We start from the raw sequence: 15,956 nt of genomic DNA on the forward strand, positions 1-15,956 counted from the left end.
TGTATTGACCACCTCTGGTTGAAAATCTGAAATTGGGTGGAGATAATAAGAGTTGGGTATTAACACTGACTTAGGAAATTTGGCATTTTCAAGGTAAATAACATTTTGCTCATCAAAACCACTTCAGCGGTCCTCCTGTAAAGTGCCACGTGTAATCCACTAAGAGGAGCTTTGAAATTGACTGAAAGTACAGAAAGATGAAGACAGAAAGATGAGGTTAGTAGATCCTATGGTTAGATAGGCAGTTTTAGATTCAAATAAGCACCCTAACTCTAGTCGGAGGTTAGAAGGTCCCCGTGGGTGCCCACCTTTCCTTGTCCTTTGGTAAGTATGGCCAGTGCTCTTCAGGCTACTGGCGTGGTGCTGTTTAGAAGGGTGGTTCTTTTTCCCCTGGTGGCACTTGTAAATTATCACAGGGTGACCTTCCTGTGTTTTGTATTCAAGAGGATTAATCAGTGATTGCAGAGAGGTCAGTGTAACCAGTAAAAGTTCTAAGAAGTCAGCAGGCTTCTATCCCAAACAGTTAAAAGTGGAAGCGTGCATTGAGATCTCAGTGCAGAGCTTATCTGAAGGTAGAGGGCAGGGCACGGTGGTTGAGGAGACGTGTTGGGAAGAAAAGGCCTGTGGGAGATAGGGTCTGAATTAAAAGGACTGTGGACATTGAATTGTTAAAACTGGAAACCATTGCCCTACGTCTGTGTCCCTGAGATACACAAACTGAAGTGCTGTGCAGACAGAAAGTAGCGGTGATGTTGCCACTCGGTGCTGCTGGGACCCAGAGCTGGAGGGACTGAGGGTACTGAGTTCAGTGGACAGGTACTGGGGGCGGTGGGGGGGGGGCGTGCAGTGGCGGAGAGAGCTGTTGGGAGATGGTGAGCACAGCAGGGCTTCAAGCCCAGGGTGGTCATCCGTGATAATCCGTGGGAGGGAGATTGGCCAGCAGTTGCTGGCAGAGGTGCGGAGACGGGGTTGGGAAGAACAGTAGGACGGAGTGGCCTTCGGAAGCTCTTGAGGAAATTGGCAGCATCTTCGGGCCCTTAGGAGACCAGAGCGGTGACTGCTCGGAGCGTTTGGTAAAAGGGAGTGATTCTCAGGGCCACGCTGAGAAAGCCCCCGCCTCCTCTTCCTTGCCCGCCATGCAGTCCAGCTGCGTGACCTTGAGGCCTCGTGGTGCGCCATCCCTAGAAAGGATTCCCCCTTCTGAATGTTTGGGTCACACAGAAATGTAAAACCTAGCAGAGCTATGCTTTGTTATCACAGGATTCCGCTAGGAAAACCTCTCTGAGTTACAGTTAGAGCCGTCCCATGGTTTACTACTGTTACCAAACACTCTTCCAGGTGGGCTCAAAACGGCGGGGTTTCCCAGGGAGCAGGACCAAAACCTCTTGTTTACTGTCTCATTTTATCAACTCGTTGAAATGACCACCAATATCTTTTGTAAATGTTCTCTATATAGAGAAGTAATATTCCTGTATCGTTTAAAATTAAATTCTGTATTTTGAGTTTACATTTTTATGAAATACTTCTTTTCTGCTTTAGAGTTGCTGAATCTTGGCTATTTTAGGCCGAGGAAGGCTGCTTGGTTCATTTCTATCTCTGCCACGTTCATAGTTTTAAATTTTGTGCTGTTGCTGCGATAGCCTTGTCCACATGCAGGCTTTCTAACCTTGTAAGCTCCATGTCCACTACACTGAACTTCTCTAGCACCTGATAGCGACCATCCGATCTTTTACTGAGACGTTTCCTGTGGATTCATGTTGTCTTCTAGACTCGGCGTTGAAGCTGGCCTTTGTCTTCTGCCATCTTGGTGTTCTTGCCCTACCCGCTGTACAGACTAGGCAGTGAGTGAGTGTTGATCCAGGCAGGTAGATATGTGACAGTATTTCTCTGGCTTTTCCAAGTGTTAATGCTGTGTATGCATAGTGTGCAACATGGATCAGCTCTGTGGTTGTTTTTTAAAATGTTGCTTCTGACTTAAGAATGACATCTCAAAGTAAACAGTCAGCTAAGATCTTGTAAGTGAGGATTTGACAGTCTGTAACCTTGGAGGAATGACAATGTAGTTTATTATCTACATTAGGGACTCAATTTTTTGCAGTTGAATAAACATGAACCTTTACTTGGCATTTTTAAAGGGTTGAGCTGGATGTAATCAGTTTACGTATAAATGCCCATATGCTCTGGGCATAGGTTATGACCTAAATTCATTTGGATGCGTAACCAATTTGCTTAAAGTCTTTAAAACTCCGGCTTTGTTTTTTCTTTGCCACGCTTCTTGGTCACATAGCTGTTAAGTGGCAGGATTGGAAATGAAATCCAAACAGCCTGACTCCGGAGCTGGCTCTTGAAACCTGGGTGCCGTTTTGTTTCCCACAGTTGGCCCCCCTTCCGTTCCTTGCCCTGGCTGTGGCGCCATCATCCACCCAGATAGTGAGGTGGGAAGCTGTAGCCTTTCAGGATGCTTTCTAACCCTCAGCTATTCCATAACTATCTGGTCACAGGACTTATGCAGACCCTCAGTTTTTTGTTCACACTACCAGTGCTTTGGTTCAGATAAACACATTTTAAATTGAACCCCACTGTTGCCAAAGTTATTCTTCTAAAATGCAATGCTGGTTATTGAAATCTCTTAGCATCTATCAGTTATCTTGAGGATACACTATGCTTCGTATACTTTGAATGACGCATAAACTCCTTCATAGGGTCCTGTGCAGTTAGGTTGCCCTGTTTGCTCCGAGCCTCGTCCCATTACTCTATCCTTGCATTCCTTTTCCCAGCCGTCCCAGCAGTTCTCTGAGTGCTCCCTCCTCTCCGTCATTCAAGACGCGGTTCATTCGAAGGTTGCCTTTGACCCTTGTCCTGATTCCTGCAGGCTGGGTCCTCCACTGTCTCTTGGGTGCCCCCATGCACTGGTTCAGGGACGCACACTGAAAGCTCTTCATTTGTTTACAGGTTTGTCCCCTCACTGGACTATGAGCTCCTTGAAGGAAGGCATCGTGTCTCACTCATCTTTCTATCCCCAGCGTCTAGCACAGTTCCTGGGACAGAGTAAGTGATCAACAGTTCTTCTTAAACTAAGACTGTATTTAATCATTCAACTCTACGCATGTTGGTAGTTAATTATACCTGTGTAGACCTGGTAATATGTTGTCATTAAAAACAAAATAAGGTCGTCGACTTTGTTACTAAATGAAGCGTGGGAACTAATTGTTTGTTGCAATTGACCATTTTATTTGTTGCGTATCTTCCCTTTCACCGTAAGGTGGTACCGTTTTCAAGCCATGGCCACTGTGTTTTGAGGTTGAAAATTGCAGTTACTGGTTACCAGGGGCATGCGCTAGTGAGTGGGAGGGATGGTTCACATGGAGCAAGGGATTTGGGAACCTGGGGACAGACGTGGGAGGGGGAGCAATCTTTTACCTAGCTGGCACTGTTTCCCAGTCTGCACAGTGGTTCAGACGTCACAATGTTTCAGGTAGCTAATCCTATGCCAGTTTGTCTCCTTTTTTCTCAGGAATTGCCTTTCTGTCTAACTCACTAACAGAGTCTCTCGGTTTTCTTTTAATCTTCCTCCAACTGATTTAATATCTTCACCTACCTGTAAGTCCCGTGTTTACTGTTCAGTGTCTTTCCTGGAAGACCAGTTACACGTCATCTGTGCGCAAGCCTCTGCCTTCTTTCCTTCCCAGGCTGCAGGTGTGCGTCCTTCCCCTCACACCCAGGGAATTAGTGACCTGGCGTTCCTGCAACTGCTGCTTTGCCTTCTATGCATTGTTTAAATGTTTAAAAGTTTTTAACTTGAACATCCCGATTTACATGTAACGTATGGAAGTTCATAATAAAAACAAGCATTTGAGAACCAGCCACTCAGTGTAAACAAGGTTGATACCAGCAGTTAGAATTTCCTGAGCGCCTCTGTAACCCCATATTCCTGTCTTTCCCAACCCCCGAAGGAGCTGCTATTCTGAATTTGTTTTCATCTCTTCTTTTTTTAAAATAGTATTACCACAAATATATTCCTGTTTTGAGTTTAATAGCTTTTATGTATATAGGCTTTTTAAAGCTTGCACAAATGGTATTTTATAATAGAGGAAAATCTATTTTACCAATCTTTATACATTTCTAAGAAGACATGCAAGCATCATAAAAGAATACATAGAAAAATCTCAGTGTGCACATTTAAATTTATAACAAGACTATACTAATGGAGACTTGTTTTTGGACTGTGTGGATATTGCTGTACCACACACAAAACAAAGCTCCTTATCTGGAGTGCAGGGTGTCGCAGAGGCGTTTCCACACTAGTTTCTTTAGCTTGTGCAGACATGGTTTGGTTAGAGGCCTGGCGTACTCCCTGAAAGTGACAGCTTTTCATTTGCTGGCCCGTGGACCTGAGTTCTTCAGTGGGCTTCATTCAGTGCTTGTTGATCAGACAGGCTGAGACTCAGGGTCCACAGTGCCCATGTTTCTGGGTTTCTTCTTCAATCATGGAATCACAGCATTTTCCAAGAAGTGCAGAGCAGAAGATGGGTCATGATAACCGCCAAAGGAGTTCATTTCCTTCTTGTCTTTAGGAGTTAGAAGCGTCTTTTGATGGCCCCAGCAGAGAGTGTTACATCTTGGAGGCGGGACTGAGTGGCACTGTTACTACTCAGAACCCCTATTTGTCTGTCTTTTTCATTCACTGTTACGTTCCTAAGATCCATTTGTGTTGTTGCCTAAGATAGATATACTTCATTCAGTCTTGCTGCTGCATAATGCCCCATTTATGGAATTAGCCTAATTCATTTAACTGCTTTCTGCCACTGGCCCTTGGAGTATTTTTCACGTTTATGTTTATGAAGAGTGATTACACTTGCACATAAGTACAAACATTTTTACGGTATGTATCTAGAATTGCACAGTGAAGGACATGCAAGTGCTCAACTTTGCATGATAATGCCACGTCATTTTCACCAGTCTTGACGCCTACCCTTGGATTTTTACCAATGGAAACACCTAGACCGGTCGGTGTACAAGAACACCACTGTTTTGGCCGTTATTTGGCGCTGGCAAATTTTCCAGTTTTTACCATTCGAATGAGTTAAACATATCATCTCCTGTGATTTTAACTTGTATTTCTCTTGATGAATCATGAGATTCTGTATCTTTTCATATAATTATTGGCCTTACAAGTTTCCCTGTCTATAAAATACCTGTTCAGGTTTTTGCCCATTTGCCTCCTGTGTTGCCTTATTTTCTGTAGTTCTTATATACTTTAGATATTAATCTTTAATTAGTTTTGCATTTTATAAATATCTCCCAGTTTGTGCTTGACTTTTGGTTTTCTTTGTAATGTTTTGTGACAAGTTCTCAGTTTTCACATAGTCAAAACATTGAGTCTTTTCTTATTTGGTTAGTATGCATGTTTAAGAAATGCTTCTGTTCTAGAAGGACACAAACCAATCATTTTCTGCTGTCATTTCTTCTAAAAGTTTAAAGTTTGCCTTTTGTGTTTTCATCACCAGCCCACCTCGAATTGGTTTTGTACATGACTGAGGTAGGGATCCCGTTTCGTGTTCTCATCTAGATAATTTCAGGACCCGGTAATGGTCCCCCCTTTCCCAGAGAGCTGCATGGCTGCATCTGTCACACGAGTGTGGCCTGACACACACTGGCCTGTTGGTTTCATTTGCCCTTCATCAGTCTCGCCAGGCATTGTTGTTTCAGTGTTTCTAAGAACTCTGACTTTGTTGATCCTTTCTTTTTCTTCTTTTATCTTCTTCTTTTACTTTATTAGTGTGACCTGCTTTTTTTGTGTTTACTCTGTTATTCACTCTAACGTAGCAGATTGGCCTGGTAACTCAATGGTTTTCAACCTTTCTTCATTTTTCCAGTGTAACGCTGTAAGGCTATAGGTGTGCCTCTAAGTTGTAATGTATCCCACAAATTTTCATATGTGGTATTTTTGTTATTCAATTTCTAGTATTTTTAAAGAAATACCCAGTATGGTTTTTTTCTGACCCATGAAATATTTAGAAGTGTTTTTTTCTTTGCTGTTTGTATTTCTTAAATTTAGCTTTCATTATTGAATTTTAACTTAACTGTATTGTGGTCAGAGCCTGGGAACAACATGATAAATACTATATCATCTTTGCAATTCAATGAGATTTTCATTAGTTCCCAGTGTGTGTACTGTTTTTCTGTATGTTGCATGTATGCTTGAAAAAAATGTTGATTTCTAATAGTTGGGTATAAATTATTGTTTATGTTTATTAACGCTGCTTGTTCATCGTTTTGTTTTTAACTTTATTTTCTTGGTCCACTTGACCCATGAAAAGTTGCAGTGTGTTGAAATTGCCCATGACAATCGCCAGATTGTCCGTTTCTTCCTGTAGTTCTCAAAGTCATTTGAGGCTTCGCCCTGGAGATGGTGCTTTATTTTGTCTTGTCTGGAGAGAGATTCGATTGCTCAGGAGTGTTCCAGGGTAGAGAGACCAGGAGAAAGCACAGGATGTAGAGGTGTGTGCTGTGTGACTGTCCTATCAGCTTGGAGAGCAGTGTAGCTGCAGCACTGAACTTCCCAGGTTTCCTTGGTGCAGGCGCAGGCTTGGTCTTGATTCTCTTGGCTGTGTTTCCTTTCAGATTCCTTCCGTTGTCTTTGTTCCGTCCACCCTCGACCATGACGGCGTCCCCACCTTTGGGACACTCACCTGTCTACTTGACTTCCATCTTTCCGGGTTGATGCTTCCCGAAACGGTGGAGCTGGAGCTGCTGCCCGTCAGTCAGTGGAGTGCTGCTCTGTGTTTGAGCTGAGCTAAGCACTGCACTTGCTCCACACGTCATCGTGTGATGGAGAGGCCAGCGGCCGACCAGGTTCGGGAGGCATAGAAGCTGGGGAGAGACAGTCTCTGCCTCACTGAGGGTTTCGTTTTCCAGAGCTTTCTTGCTCCCTCTCCTCCGAGCATCCTGATCTGACTTCTGACACTGGGCTGAGGTCCCAGTCTGGGCTGACTCACTTCATGTCCTTGACTGTTCCTGTCCCTGGGTGTCTGCACTGCCAGTCTGGGTGTCTCTGCAAGGCTTTCATCCTCGTTTGGGGTCATCTAGCTGAGGCTGCGATCTCCTGTTCCTTCCGTAGCTGCTCTTGTCCTTCCTCTCACAGCTGGGTCCGCAGGCTCCTCCCCCCAAGACCAGCTGCTTGAGTAGCCTGGGAGGTGCCAGCAGAGGTGTCACCCTCCTTGGGAGGACCCCGGAGGCTTTAGGGGACCTGTGGGCCTCTGGGAGGGACCTGTCACCACACCTGTGATCGTCCTGAGAGTAATCACCTGTGAAGCTGCACGACCTGATGTTCCATCTGTCGCAGTGGTCTTCATGGGCACCCGCGTGCCCCATGTCACCATCCCGCGGTCCCCACCACCACATGCATTTCTGCGCTGTGTTCCCTGGAATCACAGCCCCTGTCAGCCTCTGCTGCCTTAGTCATCAGAGCAGGCTTGGCCTGCGTAACGATCACAGTGTGTGCTTTCCGGGCTGTCACCACCCCGCCCAGGTGCATGGTCACAGGTCTGGCAGTAGGACCCTCCCGTCTGCATCTGCTGTCAGAGCCCTGACTGCTTCCTCAGTCACTAGAACAGCCACTCCTGGCTTTATGCTGTGCTTGATCAGCGGGGTCCCCTGGAGTTGCTACCTACAGACCCCACTGAGGCATGAGCTGGGAGGCCAGGCTGTCAGAGTCAGCGCGGTGGAAACCCGTCTGCTTCCCTGGACCGTTGGTTCACGGGGTAGGTGCGCTGCACTGATACTTACCCCTCCGTGGAAGCCTGTGCTGGGGACTTCTGTCACACCACACCTCGGGTGCCCTGGGGGAGCAGTGTAGGGTGGCAGTTGGCGACGATGGCTGGTTGACACTGGGTCCTCATGGAGCCTGTGGGGAGTGGGCAGGAGGCAGCGGTCAGCATCCTCGTGCCTGTTGCCACTGTTGATGCAAGCGGCTGACGGGTCTCCCGGGTCGTCGCCTCACCCAGCTGCCTGGTGTGAGACGCCGATTCCCTCCTCCCGCGGACCATCCTCAGGCCCCAAGGCTCTGGGAGGGAGAGAGGCATCTTCCTCGTCTCTCACTGAGGCTGCCAGGTTGGGGCGGAATGCAGTTAGGTCTGTTTTCAGAGTATGCAGTTTATAGAGTTTTGTGTTTTCTTACTGCACTGAACCTTGTATCATTTTCTTTTTTCTGCTTAATAATGCTATTTGTCTGCTACTGTAACTAATCCCAGCTTTCTTTTTGTTTATATTTGCCTGCTATGTCCCTTTTCATATTTTTACTTTTATCCTATCAGTATCTTTATTTTGTACGTGTCTCATATCTTTTGAATTTGTATGTATACATTTATGATTGTGTTTTCTTACTGTATTCTCTTCTTTTCTACTATTTTGGGAATCATACCTTCTTATTTCTGTTCTGTATGACATTGAAACTCCACTGGGAATACTATACAGTCTAAAGCTAAACCAGAAACCGGATCACAATGCATCTGCTGAACCGGGCAAGTTTAGGCCGTTCACGCCTGCCCCGCCCTGCCTGCCGCTCCAGTGTACTCTGCTGCTCCTGGGTTCCCTATTTCGTGGCTTAAGCTCTTTTTTAAACACCATGATAGGATGTTTGCACTGTTGTCCATTCAGACACTGTGTGTTTAGATTTGCTTGTCCTGTTCCCTCACTCACCTCCCTCCTCGCACCTCGGATCATCTCCTGTGGTAATTTTACTCTTTTATGAAACGCATCTTTTAGATTTTCTTGAAGCAAAGGTCTGCTGTTGGTAAAGCCTCTCTTGGTTTATCTGGCAGTGTCTTAATGCCTTCTGTGTTCCCCAAGAGTTCGGGTGTTGAACAGTTTTTGTCTTAGTGCTTTGTGGGTGCTTTTTCTACCTTCTTTGCTTCCAGTCTCCCGGTGACACTGCTGTCACTTTATCCCCTTCCTCTGTGTGTGATCTCTTTTCTCTCTGGCTGCTTTTTACATGGTCTCTGCCGTGGTGTTCTGCAGTTTCCGCGCTGTGTGTCCCCAGTGTGAATTTATGTTTCTCCGACTTCTTGTATACATTGTGTTTCTTAGAATTGTAGATGAATGCCTGTCATTTGTTCTGGAAAATTAAGTCATTTCTCTCCTACTATGACCCTCCTCTCTTCTTCATTTCCTGGGACTACGAATAGAAAATACATGTCTGATCTCATTTTATTCTTTATGTCTTTTAGCCTCTCTTTGGAATTTTCCATCTGTTTATTTCAGCACTCCTAAATGATTTTTTCAGATTTATATTCAAGTGTACTGATTGTCTCTTAAGTTTTGTGTAATATGAATAAACTATAGACTTTAGTTAATAATATATTGATATTGTTCATTAATTATGACAAATGTCGCATACTACTGTAAGATGTAATACCAGGAGAAACCAGGTGTGGGGCCGATGAGATCTCTACTATCCTCACAACTCTTCTGCAAATCTGAAACTATTCTATAATAAAGAGTTTAAATTCTGTCTGGTTCTTTTTCAAATAATGCAGTGTCATTTTCATAGCCTCTTAATTGCTTGCCCATGTTTTATTTTATCTTTTTATGCTGAAACTAATTTTTCAAAGTTTATATTTGGTAATCATAATATGTAAAGTCCTTGGAGGGTTGGAAACTAGTATGTTTTGTGTCTGCTGACTCATTCATGGTGGCTTGTTCTCTAAATTTGATTTTTTTTTTAAATATAGGCTCATAACTCTGAATATGTCAACATGTGATGGGTTGAAAAATATTGTATTAGATGTGGTTTCTTAATTGATTCAACTAGTTTTAATCATATTGAAAATTACAATCTGTTGTCTAACACATGAATTCAATTTTTTATAGGTTTAAGTTGAATTTTGGGACATGGCCTCTGCTTCACCAAGGTCTGATACTAGTAATAACCACAGTGGAAGGTTACAGTTACAGGTAACTGGTAAGTTATTTTTATAATAATAAAAAATCATAATTCCCAGATACAATTTTCCTTTAATCCTAATTCAGCAGGTTTATTCCATAAATATCTTTTCTTTTAGATTCACACTATAGTGTATTTGTTCCAATAGGCCTGAAAGGTAGACACCCTCTAAAAGTATTTTACTTATTCAGTTAATATCTATAGAACCTGTGCTTGACGTACAGAAGATACATCCTCTTTGGGTATTGGAATAAGCGTCATTGAGTTGGTCCGTAAATGTTGATTGGGATGGAGAAGGAAGCTGAAGGCCTTTCATCCATTTAGCCACCCATTCAGTCAGTGGGCCAGTGTTTGTTAAGTGGAACGACGTATCTGAAAACACAAGGTCTCCCGGAACTTACAGTGGTGAAACAGATTCGTTTTGTGTGGACAGTTCCTGTGCACGGTGATCATTAACTGGGTACATGGGGACTCAGGCGTTAGGTCTGCTTGGATTGGAGGTGGCCTGTGGACTTGTGGAGTAGTGTGAGAGAGGACTCGGGAACACTTTAACTCCTGCAGGAGGAATCGTGTTCATCTCCAATGAGATTGGCAGCAAAGAGCATCAGGGGAGAGGGGACAGCATTTGCAAAAACATGGAAGAGCCGCGGTTAGGGGTCTTTAGATCACACGTCCTTCCTGGTTGGAACATGTGATTCAGGGAGGAGTGGTCCTTAAGCTAGCAGTTCCACTTCTAGAAATTTATTTTTTTCTGTTACAGTCCTATAACAGATATTCATATTTTTATAGAATTATGAACAGTTTATAATTTATGAAGTATTAATATCATTTATAAAATTATAAACTCATTTATATAATTGTTTATTTCATTTCTATAAACTATAAATATCTGCAAGATAATTTCCTAGAAGTAATGTATATATAGAATTTGTAATATGTTATATATAAATATGTACATATATAGAAAGATTGTAATATGTATTATATATTTTATATATTATATATGTGTGTACGGAGAGAGAGAGAGCGAAAGGGAGAAAGGCTGGAACAGCAAACGACTGGCAGTGGCGTTCTGGGTGGGCTGTGCAATGAAGGAACTGGCTCTGCACGCCAGCAGGAGCCGCGCTGTGAGACAGGATGGGTCGGTGAGCGAGCCGGTGTGGACCGGTGAGGGATGAGCCGCCACAGGGATGGAGAGCCGTGTGTGCGCTGTGCCTGGAACACTGCCTGTGACATTTGCCTCTGGAGGGTGGGAGTCGGGTCGGGGAAGAAGAGGCACTCGTCACCCTGCGGCCAGTCGTTACTCGGAGTTTTCAGTGAACAGAGCTGGGAAATGCTCATTAGAAAGCAAAAAACAAATCCTGAGTTTGTGCCGATGTTTCCAATTCAAAATAACAACGGCATTTTCACTTCATTTGACCTTGTATTTGTATGTCCTTTCTCTTCACCCAAAACTCTTATTTCCAAATGACATCATTATATCTATTTTGTCCTAACACACAATAGCAACATTAGAATGACCAAACCCCACAGGCTTGCGCATTGCAGTGTAATGCTGCTTTGCGAGTTCCCCCTTAGGGTGGGTGGGCGCATAGTCAGAATGCCATGTTTCAGAGCCACTTGAAGTACTTCTCCATTTGGTGATGCCACCACCTGGATAATCAGCTAGGTTCTTAGTTGTCAGTTATTTCCTTACTTGTGTTTTGCCACCATGCAAAGCGCCCATGCAGCTCTGGAGTTGGAACTGTTAGTCAGGGTACATTGGGAGATGCCTGGCAGCCCCGCCTTGCACCCTCCCCTTTCTCTCCCTCACCGCAGGTCAACGCGTCCATTAGCGTGGTCCGTCCTTCCATCGCCTGCTTTTTGAGAGTATAAGCAGCTGTGTACAATGTATGCGTCCATCTCTCTTCTCCCAAACCCCTGGTCCTAGGAACGTCTCTGCACTTGCTTTCCTGCATCTGACAGCCACGCCCCGGAGCGGGCTACCTGACCCATTTCCCTCCTAACTGCTTCTCCGAGCTCTGGGGACTAGCGAGCGGCCCCAGAGTTACTTCAGCCTGCCTCCTCCCCCGGACGTGGGCTTCCATGCCGCCCTTCTGTCCCCGTCACCTTCCATGTGTTCATCCAACATTTTTAAACACAAGCCTCTTACTGATCTAGCAATACCTGTGGGCTAATACTCCTACTCCCGTCTTACCAGTGCAGAAACTGAGAATCGGAGATCAGTACTTTTAGTTAGGGATAGGAAACCAGCGGAGGTCTTTGGCTCTTATTCGATAGCAGTGACTTTGTATTGATTTTTTTTCTTATTTTTTATATCTTATTTAAGAGCAGAGATGAGACCTACAGAGTAATACATTATTGTGACTGAAATCTCAGTTGAAGATTTAAATAGAGTGATAAAATTCCCCCACAATGTGGGGACTCCAGAGCAGATCACATTGCACCTTGCTTATGGGGTGAAGCTGATTATGTGACAAGCCTCACAGGGCAATCCTGCATTTAAAAGCATGGTGTGACAAAATTAACTCAAAATGGATCAAAGACCTAAACGTAAGACCTGAAACAATACATTACATAGAAGAAAGCAGAGGTACTAAACTTATGGACCTTGGGTTCAGAGAGGATTTTATTAATTTGACCTCAAAGTCAAGGGAAGTAAAAGCTAAAATAAATGAATGGGACTATATCAAACTAAAAAGCTTCTACACAGCAAAAGGAACCATCGACAAAACAAAGAGTCAGCAAACTGAACGGGACAATATTTGCAAACACTTCTGATAAGGGGCTAATATCCAAAATATATAAAAAACTCATACAACTCAAAACAAAAGACAAACAGTCCAATTAAAAAAATGGGCAGGGCCGGCCGAGTGGCGCAATGGTTAAGAACTGGCTTGGGATGCCAGAGGGCCCTGTTTTGGATCCCACATATGAGGGCCAGTGACACTGCCCTCTACAGCTAAGATGCTGAACAACAGCTGAACCTGGAGCTGGGCTGCTGTGAGTCGCCTGCGATGGCGTAGGCTGCAGTCCCTGTGGCAGTGGGTTGCCATAAGCTACTGTGTGTAGCCAGCAGCCAGTGTGAACGGCCGTCCAGAAGCCAGCGACTGATCTGCCTCGCCCGGGAAGAGCGCAATGATGGTGCCAACTTGGGCCAGTGAAGCAACGTCCTCCACAACTAGACTGAAGAACAAAACGACAGCAACTTGTCTGTTCCCCTTCCCCAATTCCCCAGCACTGTTCCCATCCCCCCAATTTGCCAATAAAAATCTTAAAAAAAAAAAAAAAAGGTCAGAGGATTGGAATAGACATTTCTTCTAAGAAAGTCACCAACGACCTAAGGATATATTAAAAAATGTTCAACTTCACCCGCTATTAGGGAAATGCAAATCAGAACCACAGTGAGATACCACTTCATACCTATTAGATTGGTTATTATCAACAAGATAATAAGTGTTGGAGAGGCTGTGGAGAAAAAGGATCCCTCGTACACTGCTGGTGGGAATGCAGATTGGTGCAGCTGCTATGGAAAACAGTATGGAGTTTCCTCATAAAATTAAGAACAGAATTACCATATGACTCAGCAATTCCTCTCCTGGGTATCTACCCCCGAAATCTGAAAACATTTATCCATAAAAGTGTACGTATCCCTATGTTCACTGCAGCATTACTCACGGTGGCCAAGACATGAAAACAACCAAAATGTCCTTCAATAGATGATTGGATAAAGAAGTTGTGGCATATATACAATGGAATATTACTCTGCCATAAGAAAAGATGAAATAGTGCCATTTGCAATTGCATGGGTGGATCTTGAAATTATCATGCTAAGCAAAATAAGTCAGATGGGAAAAGTCGAACCATATGATTTCACTCACATGTGGCATATAAAACTGAAAGCAACGAACAAACAAGACAAAAAAACAAAGACAAACTCATAAATACAACAGTTTAGTGGTTACCAGGGAGGGGGTGGTAGATGAGGGTAAAGGGATCAAATATATGGTGATGGAAGAAGAACTGACTCTGGGTGGTGAGCACACAATGTGATATACAGATGATGTATTACAGAATTGTACACTTGAAACCTATATCATTTTACTAACCAATATCACCCCGATAAGTTTAATAAACATTTTTTAAAAAGCATATTGTGATGACTTAAAGTATAAAAAGTGGCATTCTGTGTTTGTTTCAAGGTCCAGAGCACAGTGACTTCCATACATAAAGGATGTGTTATGTGGTAATCAAAGGGTAGAACGGTGACATGCCTGCTGAGTTTACATACAGAGGTGCACAATAAACTCATTCTGAAACAAAATCCTTCACAATAAACTCATTCTGAAACAAAATCCTTCAGTGAAGGACAAAAAGGCACATGTTGCAAAGGAAGTGCAACTTTTACTTTTAAATAACCAGATAGTACAATGATTAAGACTACTTGACTGTTGTGGTCTGGCAGGTAATGGGTCTGTAAACTGAGATTCTCTATTAGCAAGCTTGCTTTTATTTTTATTTTTGTTCTTAACCCATATCTGATGGGCAGCAACAAATAAGAATAAGAACATTGATCATAGAAAACAGGAGAGTATAACAGAAAAAATCAGAGAGGAAACTACCTACTGTGTGGAGTGTGATGTGCACATGTGCGTGCGTTTGTACCGGAGTGTGGTGTGCACATGTGTATAAGAGCACACAGAAGTGAATATTCTTCAATATTTTAGATTTCAGGCATCCTATGGGAAAGGGTCAGAAACAAAGTACAAGATGTGTAAAAAAAATAAAAGACTTGAGATTGAAAAATGAATGGGCTGTTGTATTTACATTTACATTATTAGCTATTATGTATTTTACCTTAATAGTTTCACTTTAGAAAATTTTTAATCATGTGTATCTTTTTTATGAGTGTTGTGAATTATGGATTTAACTTTATTCTTTTCAAATGCTTCAACATTGATGGAGTAATTATATTTTATTGATTTGAAATGCCACCATTATATGCTAATATTTATGCTGTTCTTTTCACCTTTGCTCTTATATCATGGGCAAAACTGTTTTAATTATTTTATAGTACTTTAAAAAATATATATATATATATGTAAAATATCTCATTACTTTGCATTTTAAAACTTGCCTTCACTATTCTCTAATTTTCTTTATCTTTCATTTGAATTTTAAAGCCCCCCTTCCTTTTCCTCTGTTGCCCCCTTCAAAAAAACCTTTCAAAACGAATGTTAGTGTTTCCATTTCGCTCATTTAAAAATAATGTATTAAATTGGAGATAACTGAAATCATTCAGTGCTCAGACTTCCAACTCCAGGAATATATCATGTCATTTCCTTCAAGTCTTCTGTCCATCAGGAAGTTTCATAATTATCCTCAGGGAATCCCATACGTTTCTTAAATTTATTGCTAGAATTTTGGGTGGTGGGTGTTGCGATTGAGATTTTTAAATGAAATTCTCTCTCTCTCTACACACACACACACACACAGACGGCTCTTTCTGATAGATTTTCAGTATTTATATAATGTTACTTAGAGGACATCCTGTGTATAGCACCAAAGGAAACTCATTAATGGGAAAATAAAATCTATGTATCCCGCTAATTAGAATTCTTATTTGAATTAATGTTATTTTTTAGTTATTTAAAACCCCAGTATTCTAGCTATTCACATGCAGTTTTTTTGCCAGCGTATGGTGAAACCCTTGTGAGATTAAAAGTGAGATCTTTAAAAGCCACTGTCCTCGCCTTGCCAGCCTCTGGCATTATTGACGCCTGAACCAGTTAAAGAAGCTCAGTGGGTGTGTTTTGAATGTGTCTGCAGTTAGCGTGGCAGAGCTGTCATAGTCACCCTGTGGTATCGGCAGTCACAGACGGTGACTGCTTGTCAGGCCTTCCCGCCCGCCCTAACATCAGGCACTGTTGGTCCTCGGATTTTCAGATGAGGAAATCGGAGATCAGAGAGGCTCACTGACTCACTTAAGGTTAGATGACTAGTAAGTGGCAGA

General features: G+C 43.0%; 1 protein-coding gene across 3 annotated transcripts in view; it reads left to right on the top strand.

Annotated features, from left to right (window-relative positions):
• WWP1 (WW domain containing E3 ubiquitin protein ligase 1) overlaps nucleotides 1–15,956 on the top strand; it is a 78,277-nt gene that overhangs the window by 13,458 nt on the left and 48,863 nt on the right. For all 3 annotated transcript variants that reach the window (XM_019651632.1, XM_019651630.1, XM_019651631.1), the window contains exons 2-3: nucleotides 2,953–3,048; nucleotides 9,871–9,961. In XM_019651632.1, coding sequence (XP_019507177.1) covers nucleotides 9,892–9,961 — 70 coding nt within the window. In that variant the 5' untranslated portion in view covers nucleotides 2,953–3,048; nucleotides 9,871–9,891. The remainder of the gene's footprint in view (nucleotides 1–2,952; nucleotides 3,049–9,870; nucleotides 9,962–15,956) is intronic.

The sequence above is a fragment of the Hipposideros armiger genome, unplaced genomic scaffold (assembly GCF_001890085.2).
Source record: "Hipposideros armiger isolate ML-2016 unplaced genomic scaffold, ASM189008v1 scaffold_163, whole genome shotgun sequence".
Taxonomy (NCBI): Eukaryota; Metazoa; Chordata; class Mammalia; order Chiroptera; family Hipposideridae; genus Hipposideros; species Hipposideros armiger.